The sequence below is a fragment of the Sorex fumeus genome, unplaced genomic scaffold (assembly GCF_029834395.1).
Source record: "Sorex fumeus unplaced genomic scaffold, SorFum_2.1 ptg000073l, whole genome shotgun sequence".
NCBI classification, from domain to species: domain Eukaryota; kingdom Metazoa; phylum Chordata; class Mammalia; order Eulipotyphla; family Soricidae; genus Sorex; species Sorex fumeus.
In genome coordinates this window covers 5912641-5939285 of record NW_026606130.1, presented here as the reverse complement: position 1 = coordinate 5939285, position 26645 = coordinate 5912641, and the positions used below count along the sequence as shown (strand labels likewise).

Here is a 26645-nt window from a genome sequence, read left to right as displayed (position 1 = left end):
TCCCGGCGTCCCTCGGTTCCCCTCGGTAGTTTCCGGCAAAGATCGAGAGTTCCTAACGTGCCCCCTCGCCGTCTCTCGACTGCCGTCCTCGAAACCGCCGCCCCCCTTTCCTGCTCCCTCTCCCTCCCGCCCTCCCCCACCCCCCGCCGCCCGGCCCGGCTGGCGCCTCTGGCGCTACGGGCTGGGCAAGATGGCGGCCTTCGGGATCCTGAGCTACGAACACCGGCCCTTGAAGCGGCCGCGGCTGGGGCCTCCTGACGTGTATCCTCAGGATCCCAAACAGAAGGAGGTGCGTTGAGAACCCCGGACTTGTTAGAGGTCGGGGCCAAGCGTGGAGCTGAGGAGAAAGCGTTGATGGTTTGGGGAGGGGGGGCGGGGCGGGGCGCTTTTCCGAGAAGGAAAGTCCCGAAAGGGGGGAAGAGTGAAGTGGGCTGCCAGGGGAGAGTGGGACCTGGCGATGGTGGCGCTCGCGGGGGCGGTCGTGGTGGTGGGGCTTCAGGGGATGGGGACTGAGCTAGGGACCACGCTGGAGGCGCCCCTCTCTCCGTACACGCACGGCTCAGAAAGTTGTCTAAGGTGGCTGGAGGAGATTGGCTGTGTGCGAGGGAAGAGTGATGCTGAGGCGGGCGCCCGGCGGTTGGGAATCTCAGTGACTGTGGGGGTGAGGTGGGGTCCAACTGACTAGAAGGGCCTGGCTGGAAATAACAATCTGTGCCACTCCGAATCTTCCTCTGACCTTCCCCCACCCTGTTTCCTTCTCTTATCCTGTCATCCTCTCCCATCCTTACTACCCCCACGGGGAGCGGGGAAAAGCTAAAATGTTCTTTTCCTGCCTCAGGATGAACTGACGGCCTTAAATGTGAAACAAGGCTTCAATAATCAGCCTGCTGTCTCTGGGGATGAACATGGCAGTGCCAAGAACGTCAACTTCAATCCTGCCAAGGTGAGACAATCCTGCCAGTGAAAGACTGAAAGTATCTGAAAAGGAGCAAAGGCTCTGGGGTGGGGAAAATTCAGTGACCAATCTAAATGGTCCCGTTTTCCTTCATACCCTAGTGCTACCACATTGGCATCTAGCTGTCCATCGAAGGCATTGCTTTCTCGCTGTTCCTTCTCTCCCCCGGCCTGAGGCATAGTTTTCTTCCCTCAGATAAGTTCCAACTTCAGCAGCATTATTGCAGAGAAATTGCGATGTAACACCCTCCCTGACACTGGTCGCAGGAAACCTCAAGTGAACCAAAAGGACAACTTCTGGCTAGTGACTGCCCGCTCCCAGAGTGCCATTAACACCTGGTTCACTGACCTGGCTGGTACCAAGCCACTCACACAACTAGCCAAGAAGGTAAGGCACTGTTGGCTGCTTTTCAGGCCAAGGGGTGAGGGAGCGGAGGTACCAAGTGGCCTTCTAGTCCCATTTTTATATTAAGTAAATGCCAGTGAAGCAGTTTTGTTTTTGCAATGTTCATCCAGGTCCCCATTTTCAGTAAAAAGGAAGAAGTGTTCGGGTACTTAGCCAAATACACAGTACCTGTGATGCGTGCCGCCTGGCTTATTAAGATGACATGTGCCTACTATGGAGCAATCTCAGAGACCAAGGTTAAGAAGAGACATGTTGTTGACCCCTTTGTGGGTAAGTAACTCTTGCCAGGGTTATGATCACTGGTCACATCAGGGAGTGATAAGGAAGTCGTTGGACTTACCTGCGGCACCTGTATTCCTTGCTTTTGCTTGGATCTTGCATTCCTTCAATTAGTAATATTTGAGTATCTATTCTGTGCATGTACTGGGTTCTAAAGATGACTAGTAGGCAATCCTTGCCCTTAGGATGCTTATAGTCTAGTAGGACTGGCCAGGCGTATGTATGGGTGATTCACCTACTTAAATATGAAACGTAGTAAGCATCAAAAGAGGAGGGAGCGTGCTCTTTGAGGCTCTTCAGTGGACAAAAATAGCATTTGATTTGGGAAAAACCAGGGAATACTTTAAAAGGATGTCTAGAGAAGTGTTTGATTTGGAGGCCATACCCAGCTGTGCTCAGGGATCATTACTAGAAGTGCTCAGGGAATCATACGAGGTGCCAGGGATTAAACCCAGGTCAGCCGTGCACAAGGCAAGCCCCTCACATGCCGTATTATCTCTCTAGCCCATAGAGTAGTGTTTTTTCATCTGCCAGTCTATGGCCCACAGAAATTTCTTGCTATTCTGCAAAAGTAGGTGTTGTGACATAACACAGTGGTTTCAACCACCGTTCCATGGACTGGTGCTAGTCCATAGGTGTACAAAGGTTAGAAACCACTGGACAAGAGCCAAAGAAGATAAATAGGATTTAGAAGTATGGTGAGTGGAGGTGAAAGGATAAAGTTATTCTAAGCCAAGGACTAAAGTAGACTAAATTAGCCCTTTTCCCATCTTGCCTCCAGAATGGACTCAAATCATCACTAAGTACTTATGGGAGCAGCTACAGAAAATGGCAGAGTACTACCGGCTTGGTCCGACAGGAAGTGGGGGCTGTAGTTCCACTATCGGGCCCTTGCCCCATGATGTTGAGGTGGCAATCCGGCAGTGGGACTACAACGAGAAGCTGGCCATGTTCATGTTTCAGGTAGGAAGTAGGATGTGGCTCGTGGGAGTGGGATTGAGCCTGATCTTTCACTCTGCCAATTGAGAACAGACTCTGTCTGCCCCCTTGCCCCAGTGTGGTTCTTAACAGCAATTGAGACACTTTACCAATCTGTGGCCTCATCTTTACCAATTCATGACCTAAAGAACTAATCTTCCCACCCCGGTACTCATAGGATGGAATGCTGGACAGACATGAGTTCCTGACCTGGGTACTAGAATGTTTTGAGAAAATCCGCCCTGGAGAGGACGAATTGCTTAAACTTCTGCTGCCCCTGCTGCTTCGAGTAAGGCCTGAGACTTGTGGGTGGGGTGAGTGGGGGTGTTGTTTCCAGGGAGTTTTGAGAAGGAAGAAGATGTGAGAGCAGTGTTCTTTGGAGAGAACCGGGGATTTTGATCAGCATGTCTTTCCAGTACTCAGGGGAATTTGTTCAGTCTGCGTACCTCTCCCGCCGCCTTGCCTACTTCTGTACCCGGAGGCTGGCCCTGCAACTGGATGGCGTTAGCAGTCACTCAGCACATGTTATGTCCACTCAGTCTACAAACACACTGCCCTCCACTCCAGCCCCTCAGCCCCCAACGAGCAACACACCCTCTACGCCCTTCAGTGACCTTCTTATGTGCCCTCAGCACCGGCCCCTGGTGTTTGGCCTCAGCTGTATCCTTCAGGTAGGTCATTGGTGGGTCCAAGAAAGTTATCAAGAGGCCTATTGACGAGAGTTGGGTGCCCATCCTCGAGAATGGGGGTCATTCAAAATTGGAAGTGGGAGTAGGCCAAACACTTGCTTGGGGAGCATTGCTTTCTGTTGCGTGGGTGTTGGTTTCTTCTCGGTCAGTCTGCTTCTAGGCACATCCAGATGGCAGACCCAGAGCCTCATTGGAAAGTGAACAAGTAGGGAGGGACTTAGGTGATGGGAAGAACCCTGGGAACTCTGACTACTGCTGGACCTGAAATCTAAGGGTTGGATCTTCTAATGGGATTTGAGAGGGAGCCAGAATGATTGCAATTGACTTAGCTCTTCTATCCATCTGGCAGACCATCCTCCTCTGTTGTCCCAGTGCCTTGGTTTGGCACTACTCACTGACTGATAGCCGAATTAAGACTGGCTCCCCGCTTGACCACCTGCCTATTGCCCCCTCCAACCTGCCCATGCCAGAGGGCAACAGTGCCTTCACTCAGCAGGTAAGTTTAACCAGTAACCTGGTCCCTGCCCCCATCCGATGGGGCTGATAGGTTCAGTGTAATTACTCATTCAGAAATAGTGACTTGGAGCCTGGTACTCCAAGTACCTGCCATCTCAAGCCTTTTATGTGTCTGGGTACATCCTGAAAGTCTTCCTCCATATTACAGGTCCGGGCAAAGTTGCGGGAGATTGAACAGCAGATCAAAGAGCGAGGACAAGCAGTTGAGGTTCGCTGGTCTTTTGATAAGTGCCAGGAAGCGACTGCAGGTGGGTGTCATAGGATTGATTGCAGGAAAAATATCTGGGGACAGGGTGGGGTGGTAAGGACACAGAGAGCCAGAGAGACAGAATGTGTTTAGTCCTGTAGGAAAAATTTCTGGGGACAGGGTGAGGGTCGTAAAGGACATAGAGAGCCAGAGAAACAGAATGTGTTTAGGGTCTCATTAACTCCCCTATCCAACACTTTTTCTCCTCAGGCTTCACCATTGGACGGGTGCTCCATACTCTGGAAGTGCTGGACAGCCATAGTTTTGAGCGCTCTGACTTTAGCAACTCTCTTGACTCTCTTTGTAATCGAATCTTTGGATTGGGGCCTAGCAAGGATGGGCATGAGGTAAGTAATAAGGGCAACCAAAGGAGGAAGAAAACATTACAAGGGTAACACCTTTGATCACGAGGGGAAGACCTGGTGAGGTGTTCAAACCAGGGGATGTCCGATTTGGGTTTAAGATGGGAGCCTAATCTTTAAAAATGTAGAACTCAGTTGCATGTGTGAAGCCCTGGGTTCGATCCCTGCCACCACAAAAATTTTAAAAAGAGAGAAGACAATGAAAAGGGCCCAAGGGAATAGCACAACAGGCTAAGTGCGTGCTTCCCGTGTGGGAGCCCTGGATTCGATCCCCATACCGCCTGGTCCTTCAGCACCACCAGGAGTGACTCAGAGCACTGAGCCAGGAGTATCCCCTGAGCACCACCAGGTGTGGCTCAAAAGTCCAAAAAGGAAATATAATTTGGTTCTCTGTCCCCAACCCCACCTTACCCCCATTTTTCTTTGGTCTCCAGATTTCCTCGGATGATGATGCTGTGGTATCATTACTGTGTGAATGGGCTGTCAGCTGCAAGCGTTCTGGGCGGCATCGTGCAATGGTGGTAGCCAAGCTGCTGGAGAAGCGACAAGCAGAGATTGAGGCTGAGGTTAGGAGGCAGCAATGAGAGAATGCAGCTGGCCATGGGGGCGCTGACACCGGAGTTGGAAACTAGTTTGAACTAGTAGTGGGACCCAAGTCAAGCATGGTGAGAGGAGAGCAGTGGTAGAGAATCTGCAGGGAAAGGCCAGGACATGAGGTAAATATAGAAAGGAGTGAGATGATGAGAGTTAGAGAAATCAGCAAGGCTTCAGTTGGGAAGTAGGAAGGAAGTGGAAAATGGGGAATGGCAATTGGATGCTCAAGGTTGGGGTGGGAGGGGAGGTGAAACAGGTGGTAGTTGAAGACTTCTGCATGAAAGAATGAAGAAACAGGTGAAAACCAGTTCTGCACTCATTCTCCTTTACAGCGTTGTGGCGAATCAGAAGCTGCGGATGAGAAGGGTTCCATCGCCTCTGGCTCCCTTTCTGCTCCGAGTGCTCCCATTTTCCAGGATGTTCTCCTGCAGTTCCTGGATACCCAAGCCCCTATGCTGAGTATGGTCCCCTGGCCTCCCTGGTTACATCTGCCTAGACCCTGTTACTTTTCACTGTCCTCAGAAAGCATAGTTAAGAGCCTTCTGGTGCAAGTTTTTGTCTTGAGCTCTATGAAGTATGGTTCTAGTCTAGGATGATCTTGCACCGAACAGAATAGGGAAAGAACAGAATAAAAAGAACGTGCAATTTCACTGTGTAAATACCAATAGAATAACCTGGGGTTATTTTTATTTTTTAGTCATTTCTGGTTTTTCTTTGTTTTATGGGCCACAGCCAGCAAGACTTAGGGGCCACTCCTGACTCAGTGCTTGGGGGTCATTCCTGGCAGTGTTTAGGAGACCATGTGGTACCGAGGCTCAAACTTAGGCCTCTTGCACGCAAAACCTGCACTCCAGCACTCTGGCCTATCTCCTTGGCCTGTCATTTCTATGCTTGTCTACCTGAGGTGTTCTAGCAGTACCAAGCCTTACAGGGATCCCTCTCTCTTCCTGCCTCTTTTGTGCTCACCTAATTAATCTTTTCTCACGCCACTCCTCCAGCGGACCCCCGAAGTGAGAGTGAACGGGTGGAATTCTTTAACTTGGTACTGCTGTTCTGTGAACTGATTCGGCATGATGTTTTCTCCCACAACATGTATACTTGCACCCTCATTTCCCGAGGGGACCTTGCATTTGGAGCGCCTGGGCCTCGGCCTCCCTCGCCCTTTGATGATCCTGTCGATGACCCAGAGCGCAAGGAGGCTGAGGGTAGCAGCAGTAGTAAGCTGGAGGTGAGTGGTTTTCACTTACCCTGAATATGGCTTCTGGCATTCATAGGCTCTTGAGTCCCGGCCGGAGACCTCATCTCAGGCCCATTTTCCCATGAGTGAATGGCTTACCGAGCCTTCTCAACAGCCAGTCATTGTTTCTTTTCATTTTGGTCATTTGTTCCTGACATCTGCCATGTGAGGTCTTCTGATCCTCATTTTAGGTTCTTTATTTTTTGAGGGGATTAGGGGTTGGCCATACCTGGCAATGCTCAGGGGTTACTCTTGGCTCTGCACTCAGGAATTACTCCTGGTAGTGCTTGCAGGATCTGATGTGATGTCAGGAGTCGAATGCAAGGCAAATGTCTTCCCCGCTGTCCTATGGCTCCAGCCCTTAGTTTCTTTTTTCTAGCACCCAGAAGTGCTGTTTGGCCAGTTTTTCAGAAGGAGAAGGGGACAGGAGGGCTCCACCCTCCAGGGCTTAGGGCTCAGGAGACCACATGATGCCAGCGATGGATCTCAGCCCTGCACATGCTCAGCATGCCTGATAGCCTTTTGAGCTATCTATCTCCCTGGTCCCTTAGTCATGACTTAAAGTTGAAGGAAATTGAGAGCCTTGGTGACTGAGACCAGTCAAGGCTTGGGTCCAGATCCAGTGCTCTTCCCACTGGGCACTCTTCTCTCCAATTCCCCTGTTGTCTTTCCTAGACAGAGGGTGGAGAACTGCTCCCTGTGGCTCCAGCCATGTCCCTTCTCTTCCATGTCCTTAGGATCCAGCGCTCTCGGAGTCTATGGACATTGACCCTAGCTCTAGTGTACTCTTTGAGGATATGGAGAAGCCCGATTTCTCAGTAAGTTGCATCTTGGCATGAGAGAATCGAGCTCCTGAAGTGCTCCTATAAGAACTGCTCTGGGAAATTTCCGGATGTCCCCCAAGCCCAGATCCCCCTTCCTTTGTGTGAATGGCCTGCTCTCTTGCCTTTTCTCTCAGCTGTTCTCCCCTACTATGCCCTGTGAGGGGAAGGGCAGCCCATCCCCTGAGAAACCCAACATTGAGAAGGAGGCCAAGCCTCCACCCAAGGAGAAACTGGAGGGAACGCTCGGCATTCTTTACGACCAGCCGCGACACGTGCAGTATGCCACCCATTTCCCCATTCCCCAGGTACTGCTCCAGAACCCTTTAGATCCCTCTGTTTGGAGCCCAGGTTTCTGTCCAAGTACTGTACCCGGGGGGTTGAAGCTGCTGGGGAGGGGGTGGCAGGCCAGGAAGGGGCTCAAGCGCCGGGCTGCTGAGGGGCATGCGGCATGCTTGTGCGAGGTGAGCGATGCGGGCAGGAATCTGGAGTTGCCGGAGTCTGACCATGCCGCCGGGATGCAGGAGGAGTCGTGCAGCCATGAGTGCAACCAGCGGTTGGTCGTACTGTTTGGGGTGGGAAAGCAGCGAGATGATGCCCGCCATGCCATCAAGAAAATTACCAAGGATATCCTGAAGGTTCTGAATCGCAAGGGAACAGCAGAAACTGGTGGGTTTGAGGCTCCTCAAGCAGATCTCCCCCGAAGACCACCCTAGTCAGTCTTCCCTTCCCCAGCATAGGGCACTCCCAGTCATGTCCCAATGTCCTGTCTCTTGGAGTCTCCTGAGAGCTCTAGTCCTTTTGAAACTTCCCCCCTCATTCCCCCCCTCTGCAGACCAGCTTGCTCCTATTGTGCCTCTGAATCCTGGAGACCTGACATTCTTAGGTACCTCACAGTAAGCCCCATACTGCCCGTCCTCCCCCCCCCTCCCCTCCCTTCACCTAGCACCTCCCTGTACGTATTCCTCTAAGGTCCCCCTAGTCTGTGGGCTGTGAAACCTTTGCTTCACTGTGCCCTTCCCACCATCCCACCCCCACCCCTTCCTGGACCCTCCCTTCCCATTTTCCCTCTTCCTTCCCTCCTTCCCATCCTCCCCCCCACCAAAGCCTTCTCTCCATACCCCCCTTCCCCACCCCTAGACACCTCCTCCTCTTCCTTGTCCTGACTGGTGCCTTTGAACTGTCCCCTCAGGTGGGGAAGATGGGCAGAAGCGGCGACGCAACCGGCCGGAAGCCTTCCCTACTGCTGAAGACATCTTTGCTAAGTTCCAACACCTTTCACATTATGACCAACACCAGGTCACAGCTCAGGTGTGGGCCAAAGTTCAGCTTCTCTCCTACCTTCTGGCTTCCCATCCTGTTTCCTCTCTTCCTTCTCTCCCCTTACCACCCATCTAGGCAGGCTAAACCTTCCTACATCACCCTTTGCCTGCTTCCCTGGTCCCTCCCACTGCTTTTCACTCCTGCCTCACTCCTGCTGCCCTTATCAGGTCTCCCGGAATGTTCTGGAGCAGATCACAAGCTTTGCTCTTGGCATGTCATACCACTTGCCTCTGGTACAACACGTGCAGTTCATCTTCGACCTCATGGAGTATTCACTCAGCATCAGTGGCCTTATCGACTTTGCCATCCAGGTGGGAATATTGGGGAGATAAAGGTAGAGGTAAAGGGTAGAGGTAGAGCCTCACACCCATGTCTCAGTCTATTTGGAGGAGCAGCAAGACAAGCTTGGGTTTGGAACATGAGCTCAGCAGCAGGAATAGAGACTCAAGAGCTCCCCTGGGGAGGCCCCAGGGGTGGATTAGAGCCGTGGGCACAGACTGTCCTCCACTGTGGCGTTCATAGAATTGTATCCTAGAGACTGGCAAGGTCATTGATGTGGCTTTGTGTCGGTAATAGAATCGGTTCCAGAATTGAGGACAGTCGCATATGGCAGGTGCATCCCTCTGTGGAGGGGGCTCTCTCCCACAGAAAGGGACTCAGGCCTGGTCTTTCCAGTATCTTCACAAGAAGAGGGAGGATAGAGAACATGAGAAATATCTTCTCCTTTCTCACCCTCCCCCCCAACTTGCTCTGCTAGCTACTGAATGAATTGAGTGTCGTTGAGGCCGAGTTGCTTCTCAAATCCTCTGATCTGGTGGGCAGCTACACCACCAGTCTGTGCCTGTGCATCGTGGCTGTCCTGCGGCACTATCACGCCTGTCTCATCCTCAACCAGGACCAGATGGCACAGGTCTTTGAGGGGTAAGAGGAACTTCAAGAAACCAAAGCCTGCTGGGTCCTCATGACTGCCCAGCTGAAGTGGCCTATGAGGAGCCTGCGGGATGTTCACTACGGGAGTACATTCTGTACCCAGGGGGCGGTGAGGGACAAACTGTTGCCAAGAGACTGGAAGCTGGCCAGGAACTTGCTTGCCCCAGCCCCTGCACTCCATCATCTCCTGACCCCCTGTCCTTGCCCTCTCCTGACAGGCTCTGTGGAGTGGTAAAGCACGGAATGAACCGGTCCGATGGTTCCTCTGCAGAACGCTGTATCCTTGCTTATCTCTATGATCTGTACACCTCCTGTAGCCATTTAAAGAGCAAATTTGGGGAGCTGTTCAGGTAAGGGGAGAAGTGAGGGAGGCACAGGATGGGACCTGTCCCATCTCCTTCCTGTTCCTAACCAACATGGGAGCAGAGCACAGCCTTGCTGTCCCCTCCAGGGTCACTGGAGGACTGTCCTCACTATAGCCTAGAACCCCTGTGAGTGGACCGTCCTTCCTCCTCATCCTTACTGCTATCCCATCAGTATAGGCTCTGTATTCCTCCCTGACCCCCCAGATGCCCCTATAACTTAGTCTCACTGGATTTCCTTCCTGTCCAGTACATATCCTATCTCCTTTTTTATTGTCACAGTATCCCACGGTGGGGTTATATTTTATGTTGTTGGTTTTTTCTTTTTAAATTCCTGTTCTCCCCATTCCTGGCCATTGCATGACTTCACATCACCTTCAGCACAACTTTCTTCTTCCCACCCACCCCCACTTCCCTGTGCCCCTGCAGCGACTTCTGCTCCAAAGTGAAGAATACTATCTACTGCAATGTGGAGCCATCAGAATCCAATATGCGCTGGGCACCTGAGTTCATGATTGACACATTGGAGAACCCTGCTGCTCATACATTCACCTACACGGGGCTAGGCAAGAGTCTTAGTGAGAACCCTGCTAACCGCTACAGCTTTGTCTGCAATGCCCTTATGCACGTCTGTGTGGGGCACCATGATCCCGATAGGTATGGGGTGTACTTGGGGGAGGTCAGGGCTCTGTGCTCCGCACCTGTGTTGGGAGGGATAGGATACTTGCAGCAGTACTGCGACTTTGGTTTATTTCCGGATTAGAGATGAAAAGTTAACAAGTGGGAGTTTTTGTGGACTTGAGGGTTTTCCTGAGGGCATTTATGCTTTTTCCCCCAGGGTAAATGATATTGCAATCCTGTGTGCGGAGCTGACCGGCTATTGCAAGTCACTGAGCGCAGAGTGGTTAGGCGTCCTGAAGGCCTTGTGCTGCTCCTCCAACAATGGCACTTGTGGTTTCAATGACCTCCTCTGCAATGTAGATGTGAGAGCAAGGGGGTGAGGGGAGGGCAACAAGGCTGCTGGCAACAGGGTAGTAGTTAGGGACAGCCTTTGTGAGCATGGAGACATACATGCCCCTTGGAGGTCCAAGTCTGATGCCTTGTGTGCCTTTTCCTTCAGGTCAGCGACCTGTCTTTTCATGACTCTCTGGCTACCTTTGTTGCTATCCTCATCGCCCGACAGTGTTTGCTCCTGGAAGACCTGATCCGTTGTGCTGCCATCCCTTCATTGCTTAATGCTGGTGAATTATCAACTCATGACTTCTAGAATTTCTGACCTCTAGAATGTGGAAACCCCCCCCCCGTTTCTTTTTTTGTTTTGGGTGCTTTTTCCGGTCTTTGGGTCACACCTGGCAGTGCTCAGGGCTTACTCCTGGCTCTGTGCTCAGTGATGATCCTCCATATGTGGTTCCGGGATCGTTGTCTATATGCAAGGTACATATAGTACAGTGTGCCTGACACACTGTACTATATTTCCAGCCCCTGGAGCACACTTTTCAATCCACACTTCCTAGCTGCACTCTGGTTGTTTGTGGGGCCTCTAAAGTGCTACCAGGTCTCTATCCAGACAGGGCCTTTACGAACCTTCCATTTGTAGCCCAGAACTTCCCATGCATTGATCCCGTGGCCACTCACCTAGATCATGCACAGCATTTAACTGCTCCATCTCTCCTCCATGGTGTTTATTTACCACCATCCTTATGTGTCTCCCTTTGGAACTCCCCAAATACCTACAAATCGAAAGATAGTCATTCCTCCTTTCTCATGTACTTTCTCTTCCTTCTTTTAGCTTGCAGTGAACAGGACTCTGAACCAGGGGCCCGACTCACCTGCCGTATACTCTTGCACCTTTTCAAGACCCCTCAGCTCAACCCTTGCCAGTCAGATGGAAGTAAGTGGCCTCCCATCAGGGCCCTAGCCTTCTCCTTTCAGAGTATGGGTAGCTTTCCCCCACAGGCTACCTTTGGGCTTCCTCTGACTTCAGCTCCCTCCCCAGACAAACCTACGGTAGGAATTCGCTCCTCCTGTGACCGCCACCTGCTGGCTGCCTCCCAGAACCGCATCGTGGATGGAGCTGTGTTTGCTGTTCTCAAGGCGGTGTTTGTGCTTGGTATGGGGGTAGGAAGGCGTGGTGCCAGAAGTGTGTCGAGGGTGGAGTGCCAGCTGAACTACAGAAGACAGTCTTTCTCGCTCCTGAAAGTGGTCTCTCTGACCTCTGGGGAGGAGAGGCAGGAGGAAAGTGCATTTCTGTCCCATAAGGGCAGGGCTTCGAGGGAGCTGCAGGCTCTGTGGGTCCAGGGTGTGTCTCCACAGTGTTCAGCTCTCACTCTGCCCTCTCTATCTTGCTCCTGCCCATGAACCACAGGGGATGCAGAACTGAAGGGTTCAGGCTTCACTGTGACGGGAGGAGCCGAAGAACTTCCCGAGGAGGAGGGAGGAGGTGGCAATGGTGGTCGGAGGCAAGGTGGCCGCAGCATCTCTGTGGAGACAGCCAGTCTGGATGTCTATGCCAAGTACGTGCTCCGCAGCATCTGCCAACAGGTCAGTTTCATGTCTCCCCCAACCCTTGCATCCTAAATGCCTCTCTATTGTGTCACCCTCTTTCTCACCAGGACCACTCCACCCCCTTGCCATCCTTTGTGTCCTTGACCCACCCCCAACCCACCCCCCAATGCTTCATCCCTGCGCCATAGCCCCAGTCTCCTAATGGTTAGCTTTCTCAGGAATGGGTAGGAGAACGTTGCCTTAAATCACTGTGCGAGGACAGCAATGACCTCCAAGACCCAGTATTGAGCAGTGCCCAGGCTCAGCGCCTCATGCAGCTCATTTGCTATCCTCATCGGCTGCTGGACAATGAGGATGGGGAAAATCCCCAGCGGCAACGCATCAAACGTATTCTCCAGGTAGGCCAAGGAGCAGTGAGCCCCTGAAGTGGATGGGGGAAACATTGGGGACCCTAAGAGGAAAAGTGAAGGAAAGAGAAGTATTGAGGAAGATCAGCAAGGATGAAGGTGAAAGGGACTGACAGAAAAAGGTCCAGCTTGGGTTAGAAGGAAAACTATGGGGCTAAGGTGGTGACTCTGAGGGCTGGAGTGCGTGCTTTGCATGTGGGAGCCCTGAGTTGAATCCCTGGTGCTGCATGGTCCAGTGAACACTGCTGGGAATGCTTCCCTGCCCCCCACCAAAAAAAAAAAAACAGAAAAAAGCAGTAAAGCCATCGTGGTCTAAATTTTGAAGTGGATTGATGGCTACTGGCACAGCTATAGCTTTTCTGTGGGAGGTCTAGCATCTGGAAAGCCTCATTTGGGGCCTTGTATGTTTGACATTCTGGTCCTGACTCAGTAAGGAGTAGTAAGAGCTGCTCCTCATTGAGCATCTACTTTATATACTCTTTTTTTATTGAATCACCATGAGACATAGTTATAAGCTTTCATGTTTGAGTTACAATCATATAATGAAAGTATATTCTTTATATACTCTTGCACTCAGCGCACTGTGGATGTTTTCTCTTTCACTGTTATAATTCATACATTCACTGCACTGTGTGCAATAGGTAGGAATTTCTCTTTTTGGCCAGTGAAGAAACTGAGACTTAAAGGGAGTAAGTAACTCGCCTCAGGTTATGTAGCTAAGACACTTAGAACTATCAGGTGAATGCTGGTTTGCCTGTGTTCTCTCTGCTTTACCACACTGCTTCAGAAGTTCAGGTGGCTGGAGGGTAGAAAAGTAAAGCCACTGAGAACAAATTGGAAGAATGAGGTCTTGACCTGGGGAGCCAGCTCAAAGCCTAAACTTGAATCCTTTTACCTCATGATTCCCCCAACCTTGCCAGTAGTGACCTCTGAGCACCAAGACAGGAATAGCCCCCCAGCACCATTAGGTGTGGTCAGAAACTTTTAAAAAATGAAATCATGTCGCTCCAGCTTAGAGCATATAGAGCTGTAGATTAGCCAACAGTAGCCTTCAGGTCTGTGAGGGACTTTGAGCAGCTAGTCTAAATCAGGAAAGCAGACTTCAACTTTTACATCAAAAGTTTAAGCTAAGCGTGGCTGGAACGATAGCACAGCGGGTAGGCTGTTTGCCTTGCACACGGCCGACCTGGGTTCGATTCCCAGCATCCCATATAGTCCCCCAAGCACCGCCAGGAGTGATTCCTGAGTGAAGAGCCAGGAGTAACCCCTGAGCATCGGCTGGGTGTAACCCAAAAAGCAAAAAAAAAATTTTAAGCTAAGCATTAAGCAGAGCTTGCTAATGCTAAAGAATATGCGCCTCTGGAGCAGGAAACTGGGGAGAGTGGGAATCTTCCCAAGCCACTTGGCAGATCCAAACAGGGGTGTCTAGCCATTTGGGATGTTTGGAATGAAGAAAAGTACTTTTCAGACCCCTGGGGCATTTGTGATTCAAGGGAGAGATTGAGAACTGGCCTCAGGGCAGTGAGCAGCTGTGGGTGACAGAATGATAACAATCTCATGGGTGGGCTTTCTCTCCCAGAACTTGGACCAGTGGACCATGCGCCAGTCTTCCTTGGAGCTGCAGCTCATGATCAAACAGACACCAAACAATGTGAGTGATGCTCAGGCCCTCCCTTGCCCAAACCCACTCCCAGCTCTGTGTGGTGTGTTGTGGAGGTAGGCTACCAGGGAAGAAACTTTGTCTTACTTTCTGCCTCTTGAGCTGAGACATAAGGGAAGACAGGTCAATGGCAGGTGTGAAACTGATGATAGGGAAATAAGCTGGGACCTTGTTGGTGGCACTGAAGGCTCCTTTTGTGTCCAGAACAATAAGGAGAGGCATAAGTTGCCTGAGGTGTAGAAGTATCTACCTTGCAAATGGCTGACCCAGGTTGAGTCCCCTGTACCACACATGGTTCCCTGAGCACTGCCAGGAATGAGCACAGAATCAGGAGTAGCCCCTGAGCTCTACTGATTGTGACTCCCCAAAAACTGGTGAATTGCAGAAATATAGAGGTGCAAGAGCTCATGACTCCTGACAGAGTCAGTCTCTCCCCTCCCATCAGCCTCCACAGCTGCCTTTTTCTGCTCTCATCATCTTTTCTACCTTCTGTTATCTTTTGCTGAGTACCCTCCCTAGCCCCCTTGTACTTTGAATCCCCCCTAGGAAATGAACTCCCTGTTAGAGAACATTGCCAAGGCCACCATCGAGGTTTTCCAACAGTCAGCAGAGACAGGATCGGCCTCTGGAAGCACCATGGGAAACATGCCAAGCAGCAGCAAGACCAAGCCTGTGCTCAGGTCAGGCAGAAACATGTTAGGGAATCCTTCCAGGTTTCTCTTCGGGTCATGTACCTGACTCCGGCCACAGAGAGACATCTGTTGTGCCCAACTGGGAAAGGAGGAAACGGGTGGTTCCCATTTGGCCCTGCACCTCTGTGACCCTGTGTACTTCACCTGTCTTTCAGTTCTCTAGAGCGTTCTGGTGTCTGGCTGGTGGCCCCCCTCATTGCTAAGCTACCCACTTCAGTCCAAGGGCATGTGCTGAAGGCTGCAGGGGAGGAATTAGAGAAAGGCCAGCACCTGGGTTCCTCTTCCTCCCGAAAAGAACGTGATAGACAGAAGCAGAAGAGGTATGGCAGCTAGGGACGTCCAGAATGGAGGAGGCAGCCTGGGGAGGGGAGGAGAGAAAATTAAGGTTACCACAGCAATTTGAAAGTAGAAATGGCGTACAAACAGAAGTGGCAAAAAACTCAAACTCTTGAAAATAAGAAATAAAAGGGCCAGAGAGAGTACAGCAGGTAGGGTGCTTGCCTTGCACACGGCTGACCTGAACTCGATCCCCAGCATCCCATATGGTTTCTTGAGCCCCACCGGGAGTGATCCCTGAGTACAGAGCCAGGAGTAAACCCTGAGCACCACAGAGTCTGCCTTCCCCCACAAAAGGAAAACAAGATTTTCTGAACTAAAAAGATGGTTACAAAGCAGAATCTCTGAAATAAAATACATTAAAATAAAGATACATAGTAAAGGGACTAACAAATGTCCAAAGGACAGAATTGGAGAGTTGGTCCATAGAATTGAGCTTACTTGGAGGGGATGGGAGTGGATGGGATGGGTCTATGGGCTATCGGTGGAGGGAAGCAGGCTGTCTGGTGGTAGTTGTGGTGTTGGGATGACCTGTATATGAGAGCATCGTGAACAGTATTGCAAATCATGGCTCCTCAATTAAAATGGGACAAAAAAGAAAAGTTGGTTTTGAAGACTGAAAATGAGTCAAAATCGGGGGAAGAGAGGGTGTGACAGAAGCAGAAGCTAACTCTCAGAGTGTAGCGTCTGGGGCTGGGGGGAAAGAAGTTTGGATGTTGCTGGCTCTCTAACTATGTGCCTCTTGTCTTCTCTTCCGCACCCCATCTTCAGCATGTCCCTGTTGAGCCAGCAACCCTTCTTGTCCCTGGTGCTGACATGTTTGAAAGGGCAGGATGAGCAGCGGGAGGGCCTACTCACCTCCCTCTACAGCCAGGTGCACCAGGTACAGGCCTCTGGGCAGAACAGACTGCACCATCAAGGCCACCGTGGACATGGAACCTCCCATCCTCGCTGATGAATGCCTTGAGTGCTATGGGATGAAAGTGAGTCGATCTCTGAGCCCAACTTATACTCCATTCTCTTGTAGATTGTGAATAATTGGCGGGATGACCAGTACTTAGACGACTGCAAACCCAAACAGCTAATGCATGAGGCACTCAAACTACGGCTCAACCTGGTGAGAGGGGGAACTGGGTAGAAGGAAGCAGAAGCGGGTGGGGCTCGACGCAAATGAACTGAGAGGCCTGCCAAGGGTAGGGGGAGAGTGGAGCGCTTGGGTTTCTCCTGGGTCTTCAACTACCCCCCCACTCTCCTAAATGATGCTGAAGCTGAAAGGGGTAAAAGGAACTGGAGGGACCTTGCCTCAGTAATTGGATCCTTGCTGGATTCCAGAAACCTTTCGTGCATGTGGAAGCCATGCCTAGACATTGCTTTGTTAATATGGCATTTGGGGGCTACACCCAGCAGTGTTTGGGGGGCTATTCCTAGCTCAAGGGTCACTTCTGGTGATGCTTGGGGAACCATGCAGTGACAAGGACAGAACCTGTGCCTCCTGAATGTGAAGCCTCTGCTCAGCCCGTGACTCCCTCTGTCCGGCGCCTGGCCAGCCTTTTGTCTGACTCCCATGGTTTTATAAGGAAACCAAGACCCAGAGAGGTCAGTGATTGAGTCAGTGGCCTGAGTTCACGAGGCACATATTAGAGACAACAGGCATGTGTTCCCCAGCTCAAGTTCTATTGTAAACTGGCCCCAAATGCTGGATGTGGCTCCTGGGCCAGCTGACTGATATAAGGCCCTGGCAGGTGGGAGGCATGTTTGACACGGTGCAACGAAGCACCCAGCAGACCACCGAGTGGGCTGTGCTGCTCCTGGAGATCATCATCAGCGGCACCGTCGATATGCAGTCCAACAAGTAAAGCACCCTGCCCCATCCCTGCAGCTCTGCCCCCGATCACCCAGGAGGCTCCTCCTTCCCCCATGCCCATCCCTCAGCCCACTTCAACTGCTGTGTGGCTGATCCTCCAGAAGCCACTGGCCAGGGGCTCTCCGCACCCGATTTTGTGCCCTCTTCACTCCCTGGGTTGCAACACGACTCTGCTTGTGTCCCATCACACAATGTTTGCCTGTCCGTCTCCCGTTCCTCTTCTCCCTGGCTTCCTGTCACAGTGAGCTCTTCACAACTGTCCTGGACATGCTAAGTGTGCTCATCAACGGGACCCTGGCCGCAGACATGTCCAGCATCTCGCAGGGCAGCATGGAGGAGAACAAACGCGCCTACATGAACCTAGTGAAGAAACTGCGGGTGAGCAGGGCAGGCCCTGGGTTGATCCCATCTTGGCTCCCTCATCCCTTGTGCTTGCATGTGCTCTCCAGCCTTCAGAACTTGCCCTTCATCTGGTTTTATTCCTTATTTCGACAATGAGGAATTTATTCAGTTACTTCCTTATGCCAGGTTCTGTCATTGTTGCCCCCTGAGGCCCCATCCCTCTTTTTGTGTGTCCTGCAATTTTTTTCAGGGGGGCCACACCCAGTGGTGCGCAGGGGTTACTCCTGATTCTGAACTTAGGAATTACTCCTGGCAGGGTTCAGGGGACCATATGGAATGCTGGGGACTAAACTGGGTCTGCCACACGCAAGACAAATTCTTTACCCACAGTACTATTGCTCTGCCCCCCCCCCCGGAAGTTTTCTCATTTGGAAATTTATTATTTTCTTTGGGGAGGCCACACCCTATGGCATCTGGGGAGGTGATTTCCACCTAGGGCTTGGTGGGACGGGGTATGTTCCTTAAACCTTGTGGTTCTGGGCATCAAACGCAGGGCTCCTACAGATAGAGAATGTTCTCTAGCCCTCTGAGCCATCTCCCTGGCCCCTCATAAACTCCATTTTTTAATGCTAGGGATCGAGCCCAGGGCCTCTCACACATAAGGCAAGTCCTTTACCCTTGAGCCACACCCCCGGGTATGGTCCTTTATTGTGTGCCCTGTCTTCTGTGCCTGCAGAAAGAGTTAGCAGAGCGCCAGTCCGACAGCCTGGAAAAGGTTTATCAGCTGCTGCCACTGCCCAAACCAACTCGAGATGTCATCACCTGTGAGCCGCAGGGCTCCCTCATTGACACCAAGGGCAATAAGATTGCCGGCTTTGACTCCATCTTCAAGAAGGAGGCACGTTCTACGGTCTTACGACCACCTTCTTGTTTCCCCTTTTATGCAAATGCCTTCCCTGGGAATCGGCAGGCTTGAGAGGCTGGGAAGTCCTCCAGGCTGTCAGTGAGGGAGGTGCGGGTATCCTGATCACTTAGCCGTCTGTACATTTCTCATCTCAGGAGACTTGCCTTCCTTCCTTGCTTTCACCTCTCACCCCTATCTACCTCTTTACCACCCACTCCCACCTTTTGGCATGCCACCCCTTGTTCAGCAGCCCATCATCCTCTCTTCTCTGCCCTGCCTTTCTTCTGTCCTACTCCACCCCATCTATACCTGACCTGTCTCTCTGACTGACTGCCTCTCTTTCCTCTCTCCTCCCTACACTTCTCTCCCTCTTCTTCCCATCTCTTTCCTATCTCCATGTCATTTGCGGTGTTCAATGAGTAACCACAATCACTGTGGGTAATAGAGAGGTAGAAGAGGAGGAAGCTGTAAAGGCCACAGCCCTCCCCAGTCATACATGCACCCTCTGCCATTCTTGGCCTAACCCATCTGTGTGCCCCCCTGCCACCTCGTGGCAGAGTTAAGAGGACCATATGTGGTGCTGGGGGTTGTTGAACCCCAGTCTACCATGTTCAAGGCTTTACCCACTCCCACTGTACACCCTCTCCAGCCCCAGAAGATACCAGGATGCACATTTTTGTGTGTGAGTGTGTGTATGGTTTTTGGAATACATGCAGTGGTGCTGAGGGATAGAGCCAGGGTCCATTGCATACTTTATCTCTAGCCTTCTCCCTGGTTTTCTTAGGAACATCTTTGTCACTTATGTCCTTCAACACTACTCTCTAAGCAGTCCACGATAGACGTAATTGGACCCCAGCCCCCTGCATGTTTCTGCCTGATTTCCTTTTGCTTTTCTGTATCTCCCCTCTTAATCCTTATCTGATTTTTTGGTGAGTGGGGTGGAGGGGTGTCACACCTGACTGTAAGCTCGGGCTTACTTCTAGCCTTGTGCTCAAGGATCACTCCTGGCGGGGCTGGGGCCATATGTGGTGCCAGAGATTGAACCTGGTTGGCCACGTGCAATTTCTCTTCACCTCTGTACTTTCTCTCTAGCCCCAGCCCTCAGCTTTCTCTTGCACGGCCATTCAGTGTCTGTCTTCCCTTGAACATCAACAAGTGTGTCTGTCGTTCTTTTAGCTACCCACCCCTCCCTGACTCCTGTATATGTCTTCGTGTGTACGCAAGTGTATTTGACTTGTTGCCATCCTCTCACATCTCCTGTGAACACACCTATGACTTCTTTTTCTTTCTTTACCAATACATTCTTTACCAATACATCCTTCCCTCTCCTCCATGCCCTCAAGGTTTGTCTTCCGACTTCCAAATCTCAGCAGTTCCCTGGTTCTCCTTTTCTCGAGCAGGGTCTCCAGGTTTCTACCAAACAGAAGATTTCTCCCTGGGATCTTTTTGAGGGCCTGAAGCCGTCAGCACCCCTCTCATGGGGCTGGTTCGGAACTGTCCGTGTAGACCGGAGGGTAGCCCGTGGGGAGGAGCAGCAGCGGTTGCTGCTGTATCACACACACCTGAGGCCCCGGCCCCGAGCCTATTACCTGGAGCCACTGCCACTGCCACCAGAGGATGAGGAACCCCCAGCACCCACCCTGCTGGAGCCAGAGAAAAAGGCTCCAGAGCCCCCCAAAAGTGATAAGCCTGGCGCTGCTCCACCCAGTACCGAGGAACGCAAGAAAAAATCCACCAAGGGCAAGAAGCGCAGTCAGGCAGCCGCCAAGACAGAGGTTGGTGCTGTCTACCACACCCCCAGTCTGCCCTCCCATGCACCCTCACAGCCTCAGTCTATGAGACATTTTTTGGTTTGTTTTGGGGTCAACCCTGTGGTACTCAAGAGCTACCCCTCACCCCACTCAGTGCTCCGGGGTGGCTCCTGGTATTGCTGGGTCAGGGGAGCATGCAGTGCCAGGGATCAAACCCAGGCATCCTGCATGCAATGCCTGTGCTCAGCCGTGGAGCTCACTCCCCAGGTCTGCCTTTGGGAGTCTTTCCACTTGCTGCTTTGTGGGAGTGGGGAGGGTGTGTGAGAATCCAATGACATTGGAATAACAGAAATTAACCATGCTGATTTGACTTCTCTTCACCCCATGCCCGCCCCCACCTTGCCCTCTCCCCACCTCAGCTGCAGCCCACTCAGCTTCCTCCTCTGCCCTTCACACAGGACTATGGCATGGGCCCGGGCCGGAGTGGCCCCTATGGCGTGACAGTGCCTGCAGACCTCCTGCACCATGCTAACCCAAGCTCTATGCCACATCTGAACTACCGGCAGGGTTCCTTAGGCCTGTATGCTCAGAACCAGCCACTGCCGGCAGGTGGGTACCAGCTTCCAGGAATGACAGTGTGTCTGTTCCCAGACAGTTTCTCCTGACCCAGAGAACTGATGCCACTTGTCTGAGGTGGCACTGCAAAGGATCAAAATCAGGACACCAAGCAAGGCAGGGTGGCCTGTGGGCCACCAGACTTCAGTGTGCTGCTTTTCTCTTTGCAGGTGGCCCCCGTGTAGACCCCTACCGCCCTGTGCGATTACCAATGCAGAAGATGCCAACCCGGCCGCCATATCCCGGCGTGCTGCCTGCAACCATGACCGGAGTCATGGGACTGGAGCCCTCCTCTTACAAAGCCTCGGTGTACCGACAACAGCAGCCTGCAGTGCCCCAGGGACAGCGCCTTCGCCAACAGCTCCAGGCAAAGATAGTGAGAGGGACAGTAGGGAGGACCATCAGGGAGAGGGACTTTGAGGAGGGGAAGACGGGGTTAGGGAGACCCTTTGTATCTTCACGAGGGTATGCAGAGTTGGTGCCCACAGGAAGCAAGATGGGGGAAGTGTTTTCCTGAGTTTGAGTTGGTCTCCTTTTGCCTTTTAGCAGAGTCAGGGGATGTTGGGCCAGTCATCTGTTCATCAGATGACTCCCAGCTCTTCTTATGGTTTGCAGACTACCCAGGTAAGAATGCAGAGTGGGGGAGAATCAGGGTGGCAGAGAGTGGGCCGGCGGCTCCACTCACTTTAGTCCTGACTCACTCTCTCTCCTTCCCTCCAGGGCTATACTCCTTATGTTTCTCATGTGGGATTGCAGCAACACGCAGGCCCTGCAGGTACCATGGTGCCCCCCAACTACTCCAGTCAACCTTATCAGAGCACCCACCCTTCTACCAATCCTACTCTTGTAGATCCTACTCGCCACCTTCAGCAGCGGCCCAGTGGCTATGTGCACCAGCAGGCCCCAGCCTATGGACATGGACTCACCTCTGCTCAAAGGTACCCACTAGAGTAGTGGCAGCTGGGAGTCAATAGAAGCTGTTGGACTTGGTTTTGTGGGTCAGCGCTGATGCTGGTGTTTTTGTTTTTTTGAGGGGGGAGCAGGGTATATCTGGCAGTGATTGGGAACTACTCCTGGCTCTGTATTCAGAGGTTGCTCCCAACAGTGCTGAGGAGGGGCTGTCATGTGGTACCAGGGATAAAGGCTAGGCCTCTTGTAGCTCCAGCTTGAGGTGCTATCTCCAAAATCTGAGGATATTTGACTTGGGAAGAACCTGTGCCTAGAGGTGATGACTAGATGGAACTTTTGGAGGGGACAGGATTGCTTTTGCAGGGCAGGGGAGCAAGAAATGTGAGTCGGTGGGAGAGCAGAGTCTGCCTTGTGTGGGGAAGATCCGGATTCCGTCCCCAGCACCAACACAAATAATGTCTCCAGAGATTTGTGTCTAGGAGCCATAGTGATAGTTCAGCAGATAGGGAGCTTGCCCCATATATCCCCCCAAGCCCGCCAGGAATAATCTCTAAGTATAGAGCCAGGAGTAAGCCCCGAGCACTGCTGAGTGTGACTCAAACCATGCCCCCCCGCCAAATAAAAGATTCATATCTGGCCACACAGCCAATTGCCACAAAAAAAAACTGGCATGGAAAGGGGACCCTGGTCACCAGTCATGTCACACTCACTTGCCCAACATTTCTGTAAGATCAGAAATAGAGAGGGGAAGTCACTTGTACAGCTCTGATAAACGAAAGACCTTGGGTTCTTAGATGCACTGCATGGTAAGGAGCCATCAAACTAGTACTCACGTCATTAAACCACAGAATGTACCAACAGCCAAGTCCTCCCAGTTAAGGTGCTGTAATCATGTCTTGAGGCTCTGCAGCTTAGGATTTTGGAGCACAGCAGTGTGGGCCAGAGGAAAAGTCCTGCACTTACAAGTCCCTCTGTATGGCTACCACTAGGTTCTGTGCTGTAACCAGGTGGGTGGGAAAAGAGACATAAAAACACAAAGTAAAAAAAAAAATTAAAAAAAAAAACACAAAGTCCTGGAACACAGAGCTAGCACCACGGGCTGAGTGCAAGCTTGGTAGGCAAGAGGTCCAGGTTTGATCCCTGGTACTGCATGGTCCCCCAACACTGCCAGGAGTGACTCCTGAGCACTGAACCAGATGTGACCCCAAAACACAAACAGGAAAAATACAGAATCCTTTATCATCCCAAAAAAGTACTGTGGGTGGGGAGATGAGACTAAATTGAAAAACATTTAGAGAACTATATGAAGAAAGCTGTAGTCAGGTGTGCAGCTGTGTGATATGAAGTGAAGCAGGGATTCAGCTAAAGGATCAGTGTGTTGGCAGATCAGAGTCATCAGAGAAAGTTTCATGAAGGAGAGCTGGGATTTGAGTTTGCGGAGAAGAAACACAGGAAAGGCATTGCAGATAAGAGGTCACAGCATGATCAGAGCTGTGGGAACAGGAATGAGTGGGGTAGTTGGGAGCAGGAGAAGGAGAAGAGCTTGAATAGAGTATAAAATTCCGCCAGGGGAGTAAGGAGCAGGAAGCCTTAGAGTTGGCAGTTTGAGAGAGGGCCTCAAGTGATTGTGCAGATTGAGAGGATCCCAGAAAGGGATTTGGTCAGGAAGTTGGAGTGATAGACCCGTTGAGAGCTTAATATGGAATGTGAGGGCTGGAATGGTAATCAAGCAGGTAGGGCACTTGCCTTGCTTGTGACCAACCTGGGTTTGATTCCTGGGACCCCATGTAGTCCCTCAAGCACTGCCAGAAGTGATTATTAAGTGCAGAGCTAGGAGCAAATAAAAAAAATTGATAAAGAATGTGAGCATGGAGTGCCTAGGGAAGCTGATAGAAGGCTTAAGATATGGGGCAGCAATTAGTCTGTTGAAATGATATACAGAGTAGGAGAAAGGAAGGTTTAAGGAGTTAACACGAACAACAGCCGCCAGTAACACACGGAACAACAGCCGCAGCAGTAACAAAAGCAACCTGAATCCTTGTTTCAAGAATAGAATACCAATACGTACTAACTTTTTCCATCGTGGTGGGGAGGTGCTGGAGATCAAACTTGGACCTCATGTGATCAAGGTAAGTGCAGAAATTCAGCCTCGGCCCAGGACTCTTCATTTCATAAGAGGAAAATAACTAACACAGCAGAGAATTTCCATACCTCTCAAGGTATGAGATGAGGCCCTAAAATGGGGTGTTGTCTTTGCCCCTTATCCTCCAGCCTGGAAGATCATCAAAACCCAAATCGGTTAGTGACAGAAAATGAATGAAATTATTTGGACATTTCTTTCAGATTCAATACTTAGAGCTTTGGCTCTTCCCCACCACAGCTTCCCTTCCCCCAGGTCTTTACCTCTGAACCACTTACCCTTGTAGGTTTTCGCACCAGACACTGCAGCAAGCACCCATGATAGGTACCATGACTCCACTGAGTGCCCAGGGGGTCCAGGCCACTGTTCGATCAACTTCCATCTTACCGGAGCAGCAGCAGCAGCAGCAGCAACAGCAGCAGCAACAGCAGCAGCAGCAGCAGCAACAGCAACAGCAGCAGCAGCAGCAGCAGCAGCAGCAGCAGCAACAGCAGCAGCAGCAGCAACAGTACCACATTCGGCAGCAGCAGCAGCAACAGATCCTGCGGGTGAGGCCCTAGGATTTTGCCTGGGACCTGGGATGCCCAGGAAGAGGAGGAAGCATAAACTCCCCAAGTGGTACCAGGACAGAATGTGGGTGTATGCCAAGCTCCCAGCAGACCCTCTCACACATGCTAGGGACTTCAGCTGTTCAGACTCATCTCCCCCTGCTTGTTTTCTGGAAGCCCTGGGGGAGAGAGGTAGGGCTTGTCTTCTGGAGACTCTCGACTTGGCTTCTTTCTCTGCAGCTCTAAGAAAGGTGGGAAGTAGATGCAGAGTTCCTGTTCTCTTTTCCTACCTCTGTCCCCCTTCCTGCAGCATGTGGCTACACGTATGGCTCTCCTTCAGAGAGGTCTCTTTTCTGTGTTCATAGCAGCAGCAGCAACAGCAGCAGCAGCAGCAGCAACAACAGCAGCAGCAGCAGCAACAAGCACACCAGCAGCAGCAGCAGCAGGCAGCGCCGCCCCAGCCCCAGCCCCAGTCTCAGCCCCAGGTAGCTGCCAGAGCCCCTGTGTGGGTGTAGGGCAAGCAGCTATAGAATCGGGCCAGAGGTGGTTTGCAGGGGGGGTCGAGAGGCAAGATGATGTGTGACTCTCTGAAAAAGAGGACTGAAGTAGACCAGAGAGCTACAGTGGGTAGGGCACTTTCTTACCTTGCATGCAGCTAACCTGGGTTCAATCCCCAGTATCCCATTTGGTCCCCTGAGCACTGTCATGAGTGATCCCTCAGCACAAAGTCTGGAGTAGCCCCTGTCTACCAGGTGTGGCCCAGGAAACCAAAAAAATTTCTTTCAAAATGAAAAAGTGGGCTTGAAGCAGGGCATGAAGCTGGCAAAGGAAGTTGGCGGTGTGAATTCAGCTTTCTGCTTGGCCTCCTACAGTTTCAACGCCAGGGGCTTCAGCAGACGCAACAGCAGCAACAGACAGCAGCCTTGGTCCGGCAGCTCCAGCAGCAGCTCTCGAGTAAGCTAAATTGCCTTCCCAAGGGGAACACCATGGAGTCAGTGGTGCAGTGGCGGGAGGGTTAAGGTAGAGACAATTGACATCCAACGTGTGATGGCTTCAGACCCAGGCATGGTGGGGAGCATCCCACTTCATCCTTCCCCTGGGTACCCAAATAGATCTTTTTTGATTCATGGTCTTGCTTGGGCTCCTACCCCTGAGACTCTCTCTCTTTTTTTTCACAGATACCCAGCCACAGCCCAGTACCAACATGTTCGGACGCTACTGAGCGGCACGGAGAAAACACCTGTGCACTGGACGTGCCCCACCCTCACCCCCAACCCCCTTTCCAGGCTAGCACCGGGATTGGTCAAGCCTCTTCCCTCAGGCTCCATTTTTATGCGTTTTTATTATTTTTGTTAATGTGAGGCATTGAGCTGTTGGGTTTTGTATATTATTTATATAGAGACCCCAAAACTGTTGCACCCAATACACAGAGCTTCTTTGCAAAGGGAGTGTGTTGACTTTTGCATGGCTGGGAAAGACAGCTCTCTGGAGAGCCCAGGGGGCTGGGCTAACAAATCGGCACCTTCATTCTGCTCCCCCACGTCTCCCTGTTTACCTTCCACCCACCACATTGTCTTTGCTCCAGTTGGATTGCTAGGCCCGGGCAATAGCTGAAAGGGTTGGAACACATGCACAGGTCCTAGCTTGGCGTTCCAAGTTCAATCCCCTGCCCCCCATGGTCTACCAGGAGCTGAGCACCACCAAATATGGCCCCCCAAACCAAAAAACCTGATTGGATGTCTCCTATGCCTGCCTGCCTACCAAACTTAACAGCATTATTTAGGTTTGGTCTCAAGCAGGACAGCTCACCTCCCGTCAGTGTTGCAGCTTGCTCTGTAAGGGGCTGTGTTGCTGGGATTTGGTGGAGGGGCCAAAGGAAAAAGCAGTGCAACCTGATTGTCCTACTCACCCCACAGGGTGGTTCCAAACATGCTGTAGGGGCTGCCTTGCAGTCTGGGGGTGACAAATATTGCTTATACCTTTTTTGCTGTCTGGTTTGATATCTGTCATGCACCATGCACCTGGACAGAGACCTTTCCTGTGAGTCACACTTCTGGGATGGGCGAGTATCACCATCAGAGAGGGTGGAAGGGCAATATAATTCTAGGACAAAGACTAGTAAAAGGAAGCGCCCTGGTCTCTCTTCACTTGTTGATGGGACCATTTGTTTTTCATATGACACTTCTTGGCAGTTCCATGGACAACTTAATCCCATCTGACATTCTGAGAACTCAGAAATTACTGTTGCAAAGTCACATATAGAAGGCATTCTTA

General features: G+C 51.5%; 1 protein-coding gene across 11 annotated transcripts; it reads left to right on the top strand.

The window, feature by feature from the left end:
* Positions 1–150: 150 nt before the first annotated feature.
* On the top strand, positions 151–25735 carry MED12 (mediator complex subunit 12). Of its 11 annotated transcripts, none has more exons than XM_056130080.1 (46): positions 151–289; positions 839–943; positions 1151–1342; positions 1471–1630; positions 2421–2602; positions 2796–2906; positions 3034–3288; positions 3656–3802; positions 3971–4070; positions 4280–4416; positions 4866–4997; positions 5358–5484; positions 6024–6253; positions 7000–7080; positions 7221–7391; positions 7608–7752; positions 7919–7969; positions 8276–8394; positions 8574–8717; positions 9164–9327; positions 9555–9686; positions 10128–10355; positions 10537–10681; positions 10819–10939; positions 11488–11589; positions 11695–11808; positions 12064–12239; positions 12422–12601; positions 14190–14261; positions 14817–14950; positions 15118–15282; positions 16070–16181; positions 16326–16415; positions 17041–17150; positions 17405–17540; positions 18241–18402; positions 19809–20183; positions 20618–20768; positions 20945–21150; positions 21321–21398; positions 21495–21549; positions 21625–21712; positions 24110–24371; positions 24740–24856; positions 25244–25325; positions 25550–25735. In XM_056130080.1, exons 1-46 carry the CDS (start codon positions 191–193, stop codon positions 25591–25593), a joined length of 6489 nt encoding a protein of 2162 aa, XP_055986055.1. In that variant the 5' UTR covers positions 151–190; the 3' UTR covers positions 25594–25735. The 11 variants fall into 11 exon arrangements, with proteins under 11 accessions (XP_055986055.1, XP_055986054.1, XP_055986052.1 ...); XM_056130079.1 differs by having other exon boundaries at positions 20579–20768; positions 24737–24856; XM_056130077.1 differs by having other exon boundaries at positions 20945–21141; positions 21495–21712; positions 24737–24856.
* Positions 25736–26645: the final 910 nt, after the last annotated feature.

Bases quoted from the DNA above. Each gene is read 5' to 3' on its own strand.
- MED12 (XM_056130071.1), top strand. From the start codon at position 191: ATGGCGGCCTTCGGGATCCTGAGCTACGAACACCGGCCCTTGAAGCGG. The intron at 7,392-7,607 runs GTACTGCTCCAG...GCCGGGATGCAG, and splicing joins CCCATTTCCCCATTCCCCAG to GAGGAGTCGTGCAGCCATGA. The intron at 18,403-19,808 runs GCACGTTCTACG...TTTCTCGAGCAG, and splicing joins ACTCCATCTTCAAGAAGGAG to GGTCTCCAGGTTTCTACCAA.